This window comes from Jaculus jaculus, chromosome 17 (assembly GCF_020740685.1).
Source record: "Jaculus jaculus isolate mJacJac1 chromosome 17, mJacJac1.mat.Y.cur, whole genome shotgun sequence".
NCBI classification, from domain to species: domain Eukaryota; kingdom Metazoa; phylum Chordata; class Mammalia; order Rodentia; family Dipodidae; genus Jaculus; species Jaculus jaculus.
The window spans coordinates 63,036,944-63,052,788 of NC_059118.1; the positions used below are offsets into that span (position 1 = coordinate 63,036,944).

General features: G+C 45.2%; 1 protein-coding gene across 1 annotated transcript in view; it reads left to right on the forward strand.

The window, feature by feature from the left end:
* Positions 1-15,845, forward strand: part of Cage1 (cancer antigen 1) — a 35,506-nt gene that overhangs the window by 778 nt on the left and 18,883 nt on the right. The window contains exons 2-6 of the mRNA XM_045136375.1: positions 3,558-4,610; positions 7,390-7,539; positions 10,478-10,588; positions 15,065-15,145; positions 15,373-15,480. Coding sequence (XP_044992310.1) covers positions 3,558-4,610; positions 7,390-7,539; positions 10,478-10,588; positions 15,065-15,145; positions 15,373-15,480 — 1,503 coding nt within the window. The remainder of the gene's footprint in view (positions 1-3,557; positions 4,611-7,389; positions 7,540-10,477; positions 10,589-15,064; positions 15,146-15,372; positions 15,481-15,845) is intronic.

The following is a 15,845-nucleotide window of genomic DNA, read 5'->3' on the forward strand; positions in this document are numbered from 1 at the left end:
TTTGCTTTTCAAGATGGGCACTCGCTCTAGTCCAGGCTGACCTGGAATTTACTATGGAGTCTCAGGGTGGCCTTGAACTCATGGCAATCCTCCTACCTCTGCCATCCTGAGTGCTGGGATTAAAGGTGTGCGCCAGCATGCCTGGCCTATTCATCTTTTTTTTTCAAGGTAGGGTCTCATTCTAGCCCAGGCTGACCTATTCATCTTGTGTGTGTGTGTGTACTTTTGAGGTAAGGTCTCACCCTAGCCCAGTCTGACCTGGAATTCACTATGTAGTCTCAGGGTGGCCTTGAACTCATGGCGATCCTCCTACCTCAGCCTCCTGAGCATCAGGATTAAAGGTGTGCACCAGCATGCACAGCCTCTACTTGTCTTTTTTTTTTTTTTTTTTTTTTTCCTGAGGCAGGGTCTCGCTCTGGCCCAGGCTGACTTGGAATTCACTATGTAGTCTCAGGCTGGCCTTGAACTCACAGCGATCTACCTACCTCTGCCTCCCGAGTACTGGGATTAAAGGGCATGCGCCACCATGCCCGGCTACATAAAAATATTTTATAAAAAGCTGAATAGAGGGGCTGGAGGGATGGCTTAGTGGCTAAGGAATTTGCTTGCAAAGCCAAAGGACCCAGGTTCGATTCCCCAGGACCCATGTTAGCCAGATGCACAAGGTGGTGCATGTGCCTGGAGTTCATTTGCAGTGGCTGGAGGCCCTGGTGCGCCCATTCTCTCTGTCTTTCTCTCTCTCTCTCTCCCTCTCTCCCTCTTTCTGTCATATAAATAAATAAATTAATTAATTAATTAATTAATTTTTAAAAAACTGAATAAAGTCTGGGCATGTTGGCACACACCTTTAATCCCAATACCCAGAAGGCAGAGGTAGGAGGATCGCTGTGAGTTTGAGGCCACCCTGAGCCTAGTGAATTCACTCTAGTGAACTAGAGTGAAACCCTATCTTGAAAAAACAATACATATATTTCCTTGACACAGAGAGAGAGAGAGGAGAATGGATGCACTAGGGCCTCTTACCACTACATCTGAGATCAAGCCACACTATGTGCCATTTTGCACACCTGGTTTTATGTGGGTGATAGGGAATCAACACAGGCTGGCAGGTTTTACAAGCAATCACCTTTTTTTAAAAAAACCACATTTATTTATTTATTTATTTGAGAGAGAAAGAGGTAGAGAGCAAGAGAGAGAATGATTGTGCCAGAGTCTCCAGCCACTGCAAACAAACTCCAGATGCATGTGCCCCCTTGTGCATCAAGCTTATGTGGGTCCTGGGGAATCAAACCAGAGTCCTTAGGCTTCGCAGGCAAATGCCTTAACTGCTAAGCCATCTCTCCAGCCCACAAGCAAGCACCTTTAACAGCCAAGCCATCTCTCCAGCCCTCTATTCATCTTTTCATGTTTTATAGTATCTACATGTGCCTTAAGTACGATCCATTTTTATATATGTTGGGCCAAACTAGCTGGAACTGAGCGTGTTTGCAGTGGGGGAAGGCTGAGAACAGGAAGGTATGCAGTGGTGTTGATTGACGAGACCAGCTGAAGGTTTTTCTACTCTGATGGACATCAGTGGACAAGCAAGCGTGCATGTTTGTTTTCAGTTTAGTTGATTGTGTGATTGTGGGTACACATGTATTATTCTAAAACCCCAAAGATACCAACAGTAGAAAGTCTGTGTACTCTCTAAATGGCTCCAACCAAGAAAGCTTTGAGTTGGTGAGGGCAAAGAGATAGAATCCAACAGTAGTATAATCTTTTTTTCCATGTAAGTTTGATAAAAAATATTTCTATTATGTTTATAAGCATAAGCAAAGTTTCCATTGCTCGTTTGTTTGGAAGCAGCTGGCAGCATTTGAAAACTTTATTTACCCATGTGGATTTCTGGAAAACATTATGAAAATCTGTTTAATTAGGGTTTCTCAAGATTGTTTCTTCTTGTTTTCATTGTATGTAGCTGTTTTGGGGTTTTTTTTTTTTTTTTTTTTTTTGTTGTTTTTTTTTTTTTTTTTTTTTTTTTTGGTTTTTCCAGGTAGGGTCTCACTCTAGCCCCAGCTAACCCGGAATTCACTAATCTCAGGGTAGCCTTGAACTCAAAGTGACCCTCGTACCTCTGCCTCCCGAGTGTTGGGATTAAAGGCGTGTGCCACCACGCCTGGTTCATGTAGCCATTTTTTTTTCTTTAGCCAATCAGTAGATACTTTCAGACATCTGTTATATATGTACTAAGCCCTGTTATGTGTGATTATGTAATATTTAAAAACAAAAATACATAGTTTCTTGTCTATATGAAAATACCATCCTAGTAGAGGAAGCAGACATTAATCAAATAATCACAAGTAAATGACTATTTGCATCTATTACAGGAGTTATGTAGAAGCAGGATGGTCATCTCTGCTCAGGGTCCTACCTGGCCAGGGAGCCTGGGCAGGCTTTCCTGAAGTGGTCTTTGAGCTGAGCTCTAACGGATGACTAATAGCCAGGTGGCACAGAGGTAGGAGGATCACCAAGAGTTCGAGGCCACCCTGAGACTATATAGTGAATTCCAGGTCAGCCGGAGTTAGAGCGAGACCCTACCTTGAAAGACTAACAAGAAAAAGAAAAAAGAGAAAAGGATGAGTAACAGTCCATTGGGTAGCAGGGTGCATGAGCATTCCATGCACATCTGGGTGCCCTGTGAGTGCGGGGACCGTGGACCCCTCTACCTACTAGACACGAGGGAATCCAAGTGTCTGGGAGATTCAGGGGTCGGAGAGAAGGAGGGATGTGGAGAAGAGCTGGGGGGGGGGGGGGCAGGGCCAGCTACCGAGAGTACATAGCAGAGCTTTGGGGACCCCGAGATAATTTTGTTTTGTTTTGATTTTAGAGGTAGGGTCTTGCTTTAGCCCAGACTGACTTGGAATTAGTCTCAGGCTGGCCTTGAACTCACAGTGATCCTCCTACCTCAGCCTCCTGAGTGTGGTATTAAAGGCATGTACCACTACACCCAACAAGATAATTCTTTTTAAAAAATATTTTATTTGTTTATTTGCAAGAATAGAAAGGGAGAGAGAGACAGAGAGTGTGGGCGTGCCAGGGCTTCCAGCCACTGCAAAGTAACTCCAGATGCATGTGCACTGTGGGTTTGAGTGAGAGACTGTGTTTTAGAAATGATGTGGAGGCCAGGCGTGGTAGCTCACACCTTTAATCCCAGCACTTGGGAGGCAGAGGTAGCAGGATCAGTGTGAGTTCGAGGCTACCCTGAGAGTACATAGTGAATTCCAGGTCAGCCTGGGCTAGAGTGAGACCCTACCTGGAAAAAAAAGAAAAGAAATAATGTGGAGAATGATTTTAAAAGCCACTCAACTTTCTGGCCTCCATGCACATGTGTGTGTGTGTGTGTCCACATCTGTATGTACAAAACCCATAGGCATAAAATACATTGTTCATCAAAGGAAATATGATGCATGTCTTTTATATACCTACTGCTTGTGGCCTACTGTGCTGTTGGGAGCAGCAAGGCATTTATTCAGCAGTCTACTCTTTCACACCTATTTAATTTATTTAATTTGCAGCCCGAGGTTTCTTCAAAAGGAATACAGAATTCTGGGGAGAATCCCGAGATGTCAGTCAGTCAGCAGGAGGCCACGGAGGAAGGCGAGGAAAGCCTGGCGATTCCTTCGAGCTGGTCCCCCGCAGGCCTCTCCCGGAGCGGCGGGGCATCTCAGGAGAACGGCGTGGTGACTGACATGGAGCAGAGCTTTGCGAGCCTCGACCCTCTGGAGGAGGACATGGCTTTAAATGAAGTCCTGCAGAAACTAAAGCACACCAACAGGCAACAGGAAATGCAGATCCAAGACTTCCACCGCAGGAACCTGCAGTTAGAGGGCAAGGTTAGAGACCTACAGGTGAAGGTCACCAAACAGCAAGTGTTTGTTGACATTATAAATAAGATGAAGGAAAACATTGAGGAATTAATTGAAAACAAATACAACTTAATTCTAGAGAGGAACGATATCAGCAAGAAATTTCAGGATTCACAAGACTCTTTAGCTAACAGCCAACACAGCCTTCAGGAATGCAGGAAAGAGATGGAAACCTTACAATTACGTGTTAAAAAGGTGAAGGTCAGTTATATCCGTTTGCACGAAAGATATGTCATGGAAATGCAGCAGAAAACCCGATCTGTAAATGAGCGTGCAGAGATGGAGAAGCTCTTGAGCAAGCGAGGTGAGGAGCTGGAAAGGCTGCAGCGGCGCAACCGAGAGCTGGAGAAGACCTCGGCTTCTGCCTCGGAACTGCTGGAAAGGGAAAAAGAGACCCGAGAACAAGAATTCTTGTCTTTTCAGGAAGAGCTTCAGAAACACGAGAAGGAAAGCCTGAAAGAAAGACGAAAATTGAAATCGAGAGTTGAGAAATTGATTATTCAAGTTAAAAATGTCCTGCTCACTTGTGAAAATGAAAGGGCTCAGAATTCCAAACTGCAGCAGCAGATCGCGGAGCTGACCAGCGAGAACTGCGCCCTTCAGCAGCAGGTGGCCAAGAGCCAGCAGCGCGGCGCCCCGAGCCTGGGCACGCAGCCAAAGGAGCCTTCAGAGGGAGGGATGGTGGAGCCAGGCAGTGCCCAGGTAGCGATGCTGTTCGAGTGTCTAGCAGACCTCCCCAGGTGAAGTAGCGTGGTGATGGTCATGACCCAGACACACTTGTTCATCAAAAGAGTAAATAAAAGAGAAACAGGAAAAACGCCTCGCAGGATTAGAGAAGTTTCTTTTGATGCATGAGCACTCAATAATTCTTGGCGTTTTAAATAATATTTTATTTGTTTATTTATTTATGTATTGGTTTTTCAAGGTAGGATCTCGCTCTAGCCCAGGTTGACCTGGAATTCACTATGTAGTCTCAGGCTAGCCTTGAACTCACAATGATCCTCCAACCTCTTCCCCCCAAGTGTGAGGATTAAAGGCATGTGCCTACCATGCCCAGCAAAAATATCTTCTTTATTTATTTGAGAGAGAGAATGTATGCACCAGGGCTTCTAGCCACAGCAAACAAACTCCCTGTGCGTGTACCAACTTGTGCATCTGGCTTTACGTGGGTCCTGGGGAATCGAATTTGAGCAGTTTTTTTTTTTTAAAGGAAAGCACCTTAATGGCCGAGCCATCCTCTAGCCCAATTCTTGGCTTCTTTTTTTTGTTTGTTTGTTTGTTTTTCAAGGTAGGGTCTCACTCTGGCTCAGGCTGACCTGGAATTTGCTATGTAGTCTCAGGGTGGCCTCGAACTCTTGGCGATCCTCCTACCTCTGCCTCCCGAGTGCTGGGATTAAAGGCGTGCGCCACCACGCCCGGCTCCAATTCTTGGCTTCTTGTGCTGAGGGGCCAACCTGGAAATTTTGTGGGTGTCCATGGACAGTCCTAGGAAGCATCCTTACAAGCGATCTCTGAAAGGATTTTCTTTCTTTTTAAAAAAAATATTTATTTATTTATTTGCAAGCAGAGAGAAAGAAAGAATAGAGGTAGGGCTAGAGAAATGGCTTAGCTATTGAGGTACTTGCCTGCAAAGACTAAGGACCCAGGTTCGATTCCTTAGTACCCATGTAAGCCAAATGCACAAGGTGGTTCATGCGTCTGGAGTTTTTTTGCAGTGACGTGCACATTCTCTCTCTCTCAAATAAATAAATACTTCCAAAAGAAAGGGACTGGAGAAATGACTTAGCAGTTGAGGCACTTGCCTGTGACCCAGGTTCAATTCCCCAGGAGCCTCCTAAGCCAGATGCACAAAGTGGCACATGTATCTAGAGTTTGTTTGTAGTGGCTAGAGGTCCTGGTGTGTCCATTCTCTCTCTCTCTCTCTCTCTCTCTGTCTCTCTCTCTCTCTCTCTCTCTGTGCCTCTTTCTCTCTCTTAAATAAATAAATAAGCCGGGCATGGTGGTGCACACCTTTAATCCCAGCACTTGGGAGGCAGAGGTAGGAGGATCACCATCAATTCGAGGCCACCCTGAGACTCATAGTGAATTCCAGGTCAGCCTGAACTTGGGTGAGACCCTGCCTCAAAATACCAAAATAAATAAGTAAATAATTTTTAAAAAAAATAAGAAAGAAAGGGGCTGGAGAAATAGCTTAGTGGTTAAGGCACTTGCCTGCAAAGCCTAAGGACCCAGGTTCAATTTCCCAGTACCCACATAAGTCAAATGCATAAGGTAGTGCACGTCTCTGGAGTTTGCTTGCAGCAGAGGGAGGCCCTGTTGTGCTCATTCTTTCTCTCTGTCTTCTTCTTCTTTCTCAAATAAACAAAAATAAATATTAAAAAGAAAGAAAGAAGAGAGACAGAATGGGTATGTCAGAGCCTTCGACTGCTGCAAATGAACACCAGATGCATGTACATATCCTTTTTATCCAGCCCGGGACCCCAGTCCATGGAATGGTGCTGCCCACAGATAAGGAGGGCCCTCCCACCTTCATTAAGTTAATCTAGAAAATCCCCAACAGACATGCCAAGATATGTGTTCTCATGGTGATTCTAAATATTACCAATGTGACAACCAAGATTACCCATCACATCTAGCGCATATATATATATATATATATATATATATATATATATATATGTAGCAATAGCCTTCTATTAACAAAAGTTTCTTTTTATGGTCCTAAATAATTTTATGGGTTTTTTATTTTGTTGTTTTCTTAATAATTTTTAAGAATATAAAAGTGTCCCCGGGACTGAGGAAATGGCTCAGAGCTTGCATGCAAGCATGAGAGCCTGATCCAATCCCTAACATCCATATAAAAAAAAAAAAAAACATGGGGCTGGAGAGATAGCTTAATGGTTAAGGCACTTGCCTGCAAAGTCTAAGACCCCAGGTTCGATTCCCTAATAGCCACGTAAGCCAGATGCACAAGGTGGTGTGTGCATCTGGAGTTTGTTTGCAGTGTCAGGAGGCTTTGCCATGCCCATGCTCTCTACCTGCTTCTTTCGCTGTCAAATAAATTAATTAATTAAATTAAAAATTTTTTCTTTATTTTTTTCCTCAATTTTTATTAACATTTTCCATGATTATAAAAAATATCCCATGGTAATACCCTCCCTCCTTCCACTTTCCCGTTTGAAATTCCATTCTCCATCATATCCCCTTCACATCTCAATCAGTCTCTCTTTTATTTTAATGTCATGATCTTTTCCTCCTCTTGTGAAGGTCTTGTGTAGGTAGTGTCAGGAACTGTGAGGCCATGGATATCCAGGCTATTTTGTGTCTGGAGGAGCACATTGTAAGGAGTCCTACCCTTCCTTTGGCTCTTACATTCTTTCTGCCACCTCTTCTGCATTAGACCCTGAGCCTTGGAAGGTGTGATTGAGATAATTCATATTCTTTGAATTTATCATGACAAATCTAAATTTTGTACACATAGGGTTTAAAGACAACACGTTCTAGCTTGTTCCTAAATCGCTCATCTTACGATGAAGAAAGCCTGGATCCCCCAGCTGTGAAGAGGACCTTTCCACGGGCCTCTGAAGTGCACAACCTTCTTGCTCTGATGGTGGGACTTCTCATGTGTCAGGTAAGGCACTCGGATTCCTCAGAGGGGTTAGACTGACCCAAGAGAGGCAGTGAAATATCCTGGCGTTAAACTATGGGGGAAAAGAGAGTAGGAGACAAAATACAGACCTGAGAGCCAGCCAGCCCTTCCTTTCCCTCACTGTTTCTTATATATATCTGCCTTTAATGTCTAATTCCCACAAGTGCACAGGAAGGTAAAATATACTGATATAATGACACATGGTAACACTATCAAGTGACCCTTTCCTTAGCACTTGTACATGTCAGAGCGATTGTCAGTCTGCTGATAGTGATGAGACTGTATTACTGGGCTGTTTACCTGGTTTAAGAAATAGTTTGGGCCCACATCTTTAATCCCAACATTCAGGAGGCAGAGGTAGGAGGATTGCCATGAGTTTGAGGCCACCCTGAGACTACATAGTGAATTCCAGGTCAGCCTGGACTAAAGTGAGACCCTACCTTGAACAACTGAAAAAAAGAAAAAAAAAGAAATAGTTGGGATCTGCCTCCTTAGCATAATAGGCAGTGTGTCAGTCTCATAAAAAATAGTTTGGGGGAGCAGGCCATAATAGCTGGGAGCACATCTTTAATCCCAGCACTCAGGAGGCAGAGGTAAGAGGATCACCATGATTTCGAGGCCACCCTGAGACTACAGAGTGAATTCCAAGTCAGCCTGGGCTAGAGCGAGACCCCACCTTGTAAACCAAAACCAAAAACCACAACCCAAACAGTTTGGGGCCAAGGGAGCTGTGTACATCAATAGAGTGAAGAATGGAGTGTCAGTGAGTGGGAATTCTGGCCTTGCTGCTCCTGGCAGTGTGACTTGGCCTTTCTTCACCTCAGTCTCCAGTCTTCAGCAGGGGTAAGACCCCCTCTGTACTGGGAAGCACTGCACTTACCAGGAAAATATTGAACTGGCATGCACTTGCTCGATGGTCAAGTTAACCTTTCCCCTCTCGTGCAGTTTTTCAGTCGTAAGCACACTCATCCAAGCTGAAATCTATAGGCATAGCTTGAAGCCATGTTCCTGATCCAGGGCAGAACTAGTGTGTGCTTTTTTGTTGTTGTTGTTGTGTCCGCTTTGATTTCACTCAAGGTTGTGGAGCATTCACAGTTGTTGAGTGCCAGAAACTAGGCAAAGCCTTTGAAGGACGCAGGATGCAGAGCGGAGGCCCATGTGCGCACGGCTTGCAGGAAAGACGGCTGTCGGTGCGGCTCCGTCTGCCCTGTTGCGCCGTCCTCACTGGCCGCGGCTGCTCTCCAGTGTGCACGGGCTTCTCCTGTTGCGAGGCTGCTCTTCACTTCCAGGCTCATCCACTGGCTGCTTCTCTTGCAGACTCCTGGTAGTGTGCCCTCTGTCCCTCAGCTCTTGCAGCAGGCACACTAATCCCAGAAGATTTCAGCTGGCCTATGCTGATTCTTCCACCCCACCAGCTAGCAGAATCTTCGAGACCAAAGACTTGGTGTTTCACATGTTCAGAACGAGCTCTCAGCAAGTGTTAGCTGACTCAGCAGGTCCATGAAGCACTCCTATTTATTGTCCCCAAGGATGCTGGAGTGTCCTGCTCACCCACACGCTGTTCTTTGTCCTGCTGGCTTTATTCTTAACGCAGAAGTACAAACCAAGCTGTGGAAGACTTGAGCATGGGCTGGGGAGACAGCTCAGTGGTTAAAGGCACTTGCGTACCAAGTCTGAGTGCTGGGTTCAATTCCCCAGTACCTACATAAAGCCAGATGCACAAAGTGGCACAAGCATCTGCAGTGGTAAAAGGCCCTGTTGTGCCCATTCTGTCTCTCTCTCTCTCTCTCTGCTTGCAAATACATAATTAAAAAAAAAAGTCTTGAGCCGGAGTGGTGGTGCACAACTTTAATCCCAGCACTCGGGAGGCAGAGGTAGGAGGATCGCCGTGGGTTTGAGGCCATCCTGAGACTACATAGTGAATTCCAGGTCAGCCTGGACTAGAGTGAAACCCTACCTCAGAAAACCAAAAAACTTGAATTTCTTGTCCACAGTGTCATATATGTTAAGTAGTAGAATTCAAATACAGCCCTTTTTAAAGATATTTTATTTATTTGTTTATTTATTTGAGAGAGAGAGGGATAGAGGAAGAGGCAGATAGAGAGAAAGAGAGAATGGACATGCCAGGGCCTCCAGTCACTGCAAGGAAACTCCAGAGGTGCATGCACCTACTTGTGCATCTGGCTTATGTGGGTCTTGGGGACTCAAACTGAGGTTCTTAGGCTGTGCAGACAAATGCCTTAACCACTAAGCCATTTCCCTAGCCCAGCTTCTTACATCTTTGACTCCTAGGTTAAACTGGTCAGTTATTTTAATTGTGGCTACTATTGAAATACCTAGTTTCAGTATGGTTGAGGATGTCTGAGTTGTTGAGGTGTCAAGCAAGCCATCTATCTAAAGTTTAGATATATAAACTGGCTAGACGAAGGGGCAGTTATACCTGTGACTGTGTAAGCATGGATAATTACTACAGATGAGTAGTGACATCTTGGCCATTACACGACTCTGTCTTCATAACATCTTCGTAGAAGTGTGAATGAGTATGCTGTCTTTCCATTTGGCTATGGGATGTATGAAGAACATTTGAAGACTGGGGTTCACTATGATTTTATCTCCTTTACTTTGAACCCCTATTTCTTCAAAGGGGCTTGTTTCATGTGTCTTTAAAAAAATTATTTATTTGTAAGGAGAGAGAGAGAGAGAATGGATGCATCAGGGCCTCTTGCCACTGTGAACGAACTCCAGACATCTGTGCCACTTTGTGCATCTGGTTTAGTGGTTACTGGAGAATCAGACCTGGACCGTCAGGCTTTGTAAGCAAAGCCATTTCTGCAGCCCCTCATTTGCCTTTTTTTTTTTTTAACTCATTTTAGCTTCACAGAAAATCTTTTAATCTAGTTCCTCAAACTATCGCCCTTAGGATAGCAGCAGTCCTGACTCTGAACACGACAGAGCAAGCAAGAAAGCTGCCGACACAGCGTTGCTCCAACTCAAGAGCTTTCAGCTGAAAAAGAAGGATTTAGATAAAGAGGTAGGAAATTCCTTACTCCAAAACGTGTCTCATCGGCAGCGTCACAGACCAGTCTCCTAAGATTTACACCTACTGGAGAGCTGTTTGGGGAACTGGTTAGCTTTCCCATTGCCGCGTGATAAGCAAATGGATATCTAACGCATCACTCATCCATAGCAGGAAGCCGTAGTGAGCTACAGACATTCTGATGGGACCATCTTTTCACTTTTCCATGGCTCCCCTGGCCCCTGAGGCCGGAAGTGACTTCAGACCTTGTCACTTGGGATGGTGGAAACATTTCAAACAGATTGTTGGATGTCAGACCAGGGGTTCCCAGAGTTTATTCCTTTCTTTTTTGGTGTGGTAGTATAGGGATTGAGGGATAAAATTAAGAGTAAGTTAAATAAAGAAGGTAATAACAAAACACTCAATTGCACCTTTTTTTTTTTTTTTTTTTTTTTCTGAGCTAGGGTCTTGTTCTAGCCCAGGCTGACCTGGAATTCACTCGGTAGTCTCAGGGTGGCTTTGAACTCATGGTGATCTTCCTACCTCTGGCTCCCAGGTGCTGGGATTAAAGGCGTGCGCCACCTTGCCTGGCCTTTTGCTTCTCTTGATGTGTCTCTGATCTGCCCTGTGGACCAGCTTGAGCAGCCAGTCCGCTGTGGGAGCAGCTCAGACTGGGGCTAGCTTGTGGCGCCTTCAGCCACTGACATCAGAGCCCTTGGCCACTAGGTCTGGCGGCCATCCTTTGAAGCTGGATGGTGGTTGGTCAGGCACCAAATTTCTTAGGCCTTTTCCCAAATGGGACTCCATCTTCTTGGCCTTTTTCATTCAACAGCACAAGCCCAGGCCTCCTCCTCCTCCAGGGCCCGCTTGTACTTTGGCATCTTGAGCGTCTGCACAGAGAGCCATTGCCTGTTAATTGTTGAAGCCAAGTGTTAGTTACATGGGAATCCACTCAATTTTTTTCACTCTTCGTTTTAAGTATTAGAAACATTTCATAATAAATATTTTATGCAATGCAGTCTGCCTCACTAGTATTTGGAGAATTTGAATATTGACTATTTATTATTATAATAGTATAGGAATAAATAAGAATTATAAATTGTATCCAGATGAAATTGTCTTTTTTTTATTTTTTATTTAAGAGTGACAGACAGAGACAGAAAAAGGCAGATAGAGAGAGACAGAGAATAGGCGCGCCAGGGCTTCCAGCCACTGCAAACAAACTCCAGATGCGTGCACCTTCGTGTGCATCTGGCTAACGTGGGTCCTGGGGAATCGAGCCTTGAACGGGGGTCCTTAGGCTTCACAGGCAAGCGCTTAACCGCTAAGCCATCTCTCCAGCCCGAAATTGTCTTTTTTTAACAATATTTTTATTTATTTATTTGCAAGGAGAGAGAGAATATGGGCACGCCAGGGCTTCTAGCTGCTGCAAATGAACTTCAGATGCATGCGCCATTTTGTGCATGTGGCATTAAGTGGTTACTGGGGAATCAAACCCAGGTTGTTAGGCTTTGCAGGCAAGAGACTTAACTGCTAAGCCATCTCTCCAGCCCCCCCCCCCTTTTTTTCTCTTTAAAGAAAAATTTTTAGCTGGAGTAGTTCAGTGTTAGATGGCTTACTTAGCATGTATGAGGCCCTGGGTTCGACTTTCCAGTTCTAGGGGATAAAAAGAATTTTCATAGCCTGAATGTAATAACAGTTGAACTCCCAAGGCTGGGTCTGATAATTTGGTAAAGGACCCCAAGGACTCAGCATCCAGTTACACCAGCTAGGATTTACTATAGCAAAAGGAATTCTTATGGCAAAATCAGCCAGGAAAAGGCAGAGGCGGAAGGAAGCCAGTGGGCTCCCAGGAGTCCAGAAGGAGTCATGCCACCTGCACTCTAGTCCCTAGCACTGAGCTGTCGCCCCAGGCATGAGGGGTCATTTGCAAGGCAAGCTCAGCAGAGATCAGTGCTCCACATTTTTTTAACTAGTAAATTATCTCTAGTAATTTTTAAAATTTATTTATTTGATACAGAGAGAGAAAGAAGCAAATAGAGAGAATGGGTGGGCCAGGACCTCTAGCCACTGCTAACGAACTCCAGATGCATGTGCCACCCTGTGCATCTGGCTTATGTGGGGGCTGGGGAATCAAACCTGGGTCCTTAGTCTTCACAGGCAAGTACTTTAACTGCTAAGCCATCTCTCTAGCCCTCTCTAATATTTTTTAATATCTTTATTAACATCTACTTATCTTCAAATTGTGGCTATAGTGTAAAACATTCTCTTATATAACTTACTTGTAAATAATTTTATTTTATTTTTTTGAGGTAGGTTCACTTTAGCCCAGACAGACCTGGAATTCACTATGCAGTCTCAGGGTGGCCTCAAACTTATAGCCATCCTCCTACCTCTGCCTGCTGAGTGCTGGAATTAAAGGTGTGTGCCACCACGCCTGGCTTGAAAACTATTATTGTTGTTTTTTTTTTGTTTGTTTGTTGTGGTTTTTCAAGGTAGGGTTTCACTCTATCTCAGGCTGACCTGGAATTCACTATGTAGTTTCAGGGTGGCCTCAAAGTCATGATGATCCTCCTACCTCTGCTTCCCAAGTGCTGGGATTAAAAGTGTGTGCCACCATGACCAGCTCTTGAAAAATTATTTTTAAAATGTGTTTATTTATTTATTTGAGAGAGAAAAAGAGGGAAAGAGAGAGAACAGGTGCACCAAGACCTCCAGCCACTGCAGACGAACTCCAGATGCATGCACCAACTTGGGCATCTGGCTTACTTGGGTCCTGGAGAGTCAAACTGGGATCCTTTGGCTTTGCAGGCAAACACCTTAACCGCTAACACATCTCTCCAACCCTTGAAAAATTATTTTAAGTTGTTTCTGAAGCCATAAGACAGAATATTCGGGCATGGAGGCAAATTGTTTTTGCTGTGTCAATTAAAACCCATTACCGGGCTAGAGAGACGGCTTAGCGGTTAAGCGCTGGCCTGTGAAGCCTAAGGACCCAGGTTCGAGGCTTGATTCCCCAGGACTCATGTTAGCCATATGTACAAGGGGGCACACATGTCTGGAGTTCGCTTGCAGTGGCTGGAGGCCTTGGCATGCCCATTCTCTCTCTCTCTCTCCCCCGCCTCTGTCCGTCACTTTCAAATGAATAAAAATAAATAAATAAACAAAACCTATTACTGTATTTCTCATCATGTGACTTTGGTGCATTTTTTGCTGGAGGAGGTAGAGGTGGTGTGTCTGCCCTAGGTCTGGCCTGGAGCTCCCTTCAGGGAGGCACCTTGCACATGGAATAGGAGGTTTCACCCCCATGGCACCTTGGCTTCCTCCAAGTGACCCAAGGCTTGGAGCAGGTTCCCAGGTCACTGTGAACCCAGTACAAATCAGGGCTGCAGGGAAGAGCAGAGACGCACGCTTACACTGCTGCTTCCACGTCACCTGCGGCCACCAGCACTGCCACCACATTAATACAAGCATCCATGAAATCGGGTTTGAGTCATTTCCCTGCAACTGCCCTCTCCTCATGCACATGCCCAGATTCTTTTTTGTTTTGTTTTGTGTTGGTCTTTCAAGGTAGGGTCTCACTGTAGTTGGCTGACCTGGAATTCACACTGTAGTCTCAGGGTGGCCTCGAACTCACGGCAATCCTCCTACCTCTGTCTCCCGAGTGCCGGGATTAAACATGTGCACCACCCGCCCGGCTCGCATTTCCCAATTCTAATAGGCTTCTGCTAGCAGGCGATTCTATTCAATTGCCAGGAGCTAAAGTGAGCAGATCCGTCCAGCCTTCGACACTGCAAGTGCATAGATGGAAGTACTGAGTCCATCAGTCTTGCCAGGCTCTTGTCTCCACACTGCATGCAGCGTCTCTCAGCTGCCTCAGAATCTCCTGCCAGGCGTCCTTGATGGACCAACTCAGCCAGCCCTGGGAAGGGAAGCATACACTTCATCGGTTCTGTGCGGTCAGCCACATTGCCCACGGAAGATGCCATCTGAAGCTTCTTGAGATAGAGCAGGAAGGGGGTCTTAACTTCTGCTGCTGCCATGCTGCCACTACTGGCAAGAGTATTTCTAGAGACAGGAGGATGAGGCCAACGGCCATGTCATTGTTTTGGAAGGCTGAGGTCGCAGCAGCAGTTACAGGATCTGAATCTTGGGAACCCTTCCATTTCTCTACATACTCTATGAGAGTGGTACACATGGACCCCCTCTGCCCTGCCTGTACCAAAATTCCATCCACCCAAACCAAGCAAGTGTTCAGTTTAAACCACATGCTGTGGACGAATGGGTTTGGCTCAGTGAGCCATAGGGAGTGGGGGTGGTGGGGTCCCAGGAAACTTGCTAGCTGCTTCTACTAAGTATATTAGTCTTGGGTCTACCATGGGAACTCTTCCTCAGAAGAGACTGGACCATGCATTGTCGATGACTTTAGCATAAGTGTTGTGGAAGGTAATTTTGTTTTTTCTCTGAAATATAAAATGCTTTCCCCTTTAGCTATTGAAACATAAAAACAGAATTGCAACCCTTAAAGAGCTGATTGCCAGTGAGAAAGCATTTTGCAATCACATCGCTGAGGTGAGTTCATTTGCTATACTTTGTCTCAACCTGGGAAAGTCCAGCTGCAGACTTCCATGTTCTCTTGGCAGATGTATTGAGTCTTTGAGCTCTACACTCTGCACTTATGCAAGTTCAGCCTCACATCCCTCAGCCCTGTCTTTGATAAGTTAGAATTCCCAGTGTCAGGTGTTAGAGTAAAAGGGCAGGTAAGCGCTGAAGAGGCACATAGGTGTATTTCATGTCAGGTCACCGATTTGGAAGCAGATGATGCTGGGAATGTCCAAGATGTGCCTCTCGTGTTGACAGCCAGGCTGGAGACGTACCACAGTCTGAATGAGGAGCTTGATTTCTTGGTAAGAAGGACCTTCTGTTGTATTGTAATCTCCTCGTGCATGCATGCGTGAGTGCGTGCATGTGTGTGTTGTATGCACAGCATGCTATATTGTGATCATGTGTGTGTGATGTATGCACATATATGTGCAGATGCCAGCACCCCACGTGCCCATGTGAGAGGTCACAGGAGGGGTCGGTGTTCTTCTCTATTACTCTTCTGCCTTATTTGCTTTAGACGGAGTCACTGAACCTAGAGCTTGCTTTTCCTTTGTTTTTTAAAATATTTATTTATTTGTAAGCAGAGAGAGACAGAAAGAGAAAAAAATGGCATGCCAGGGCCTCCAGCTGCTGCAAACTCCAGATACATGCACCACTTTGTGCATCT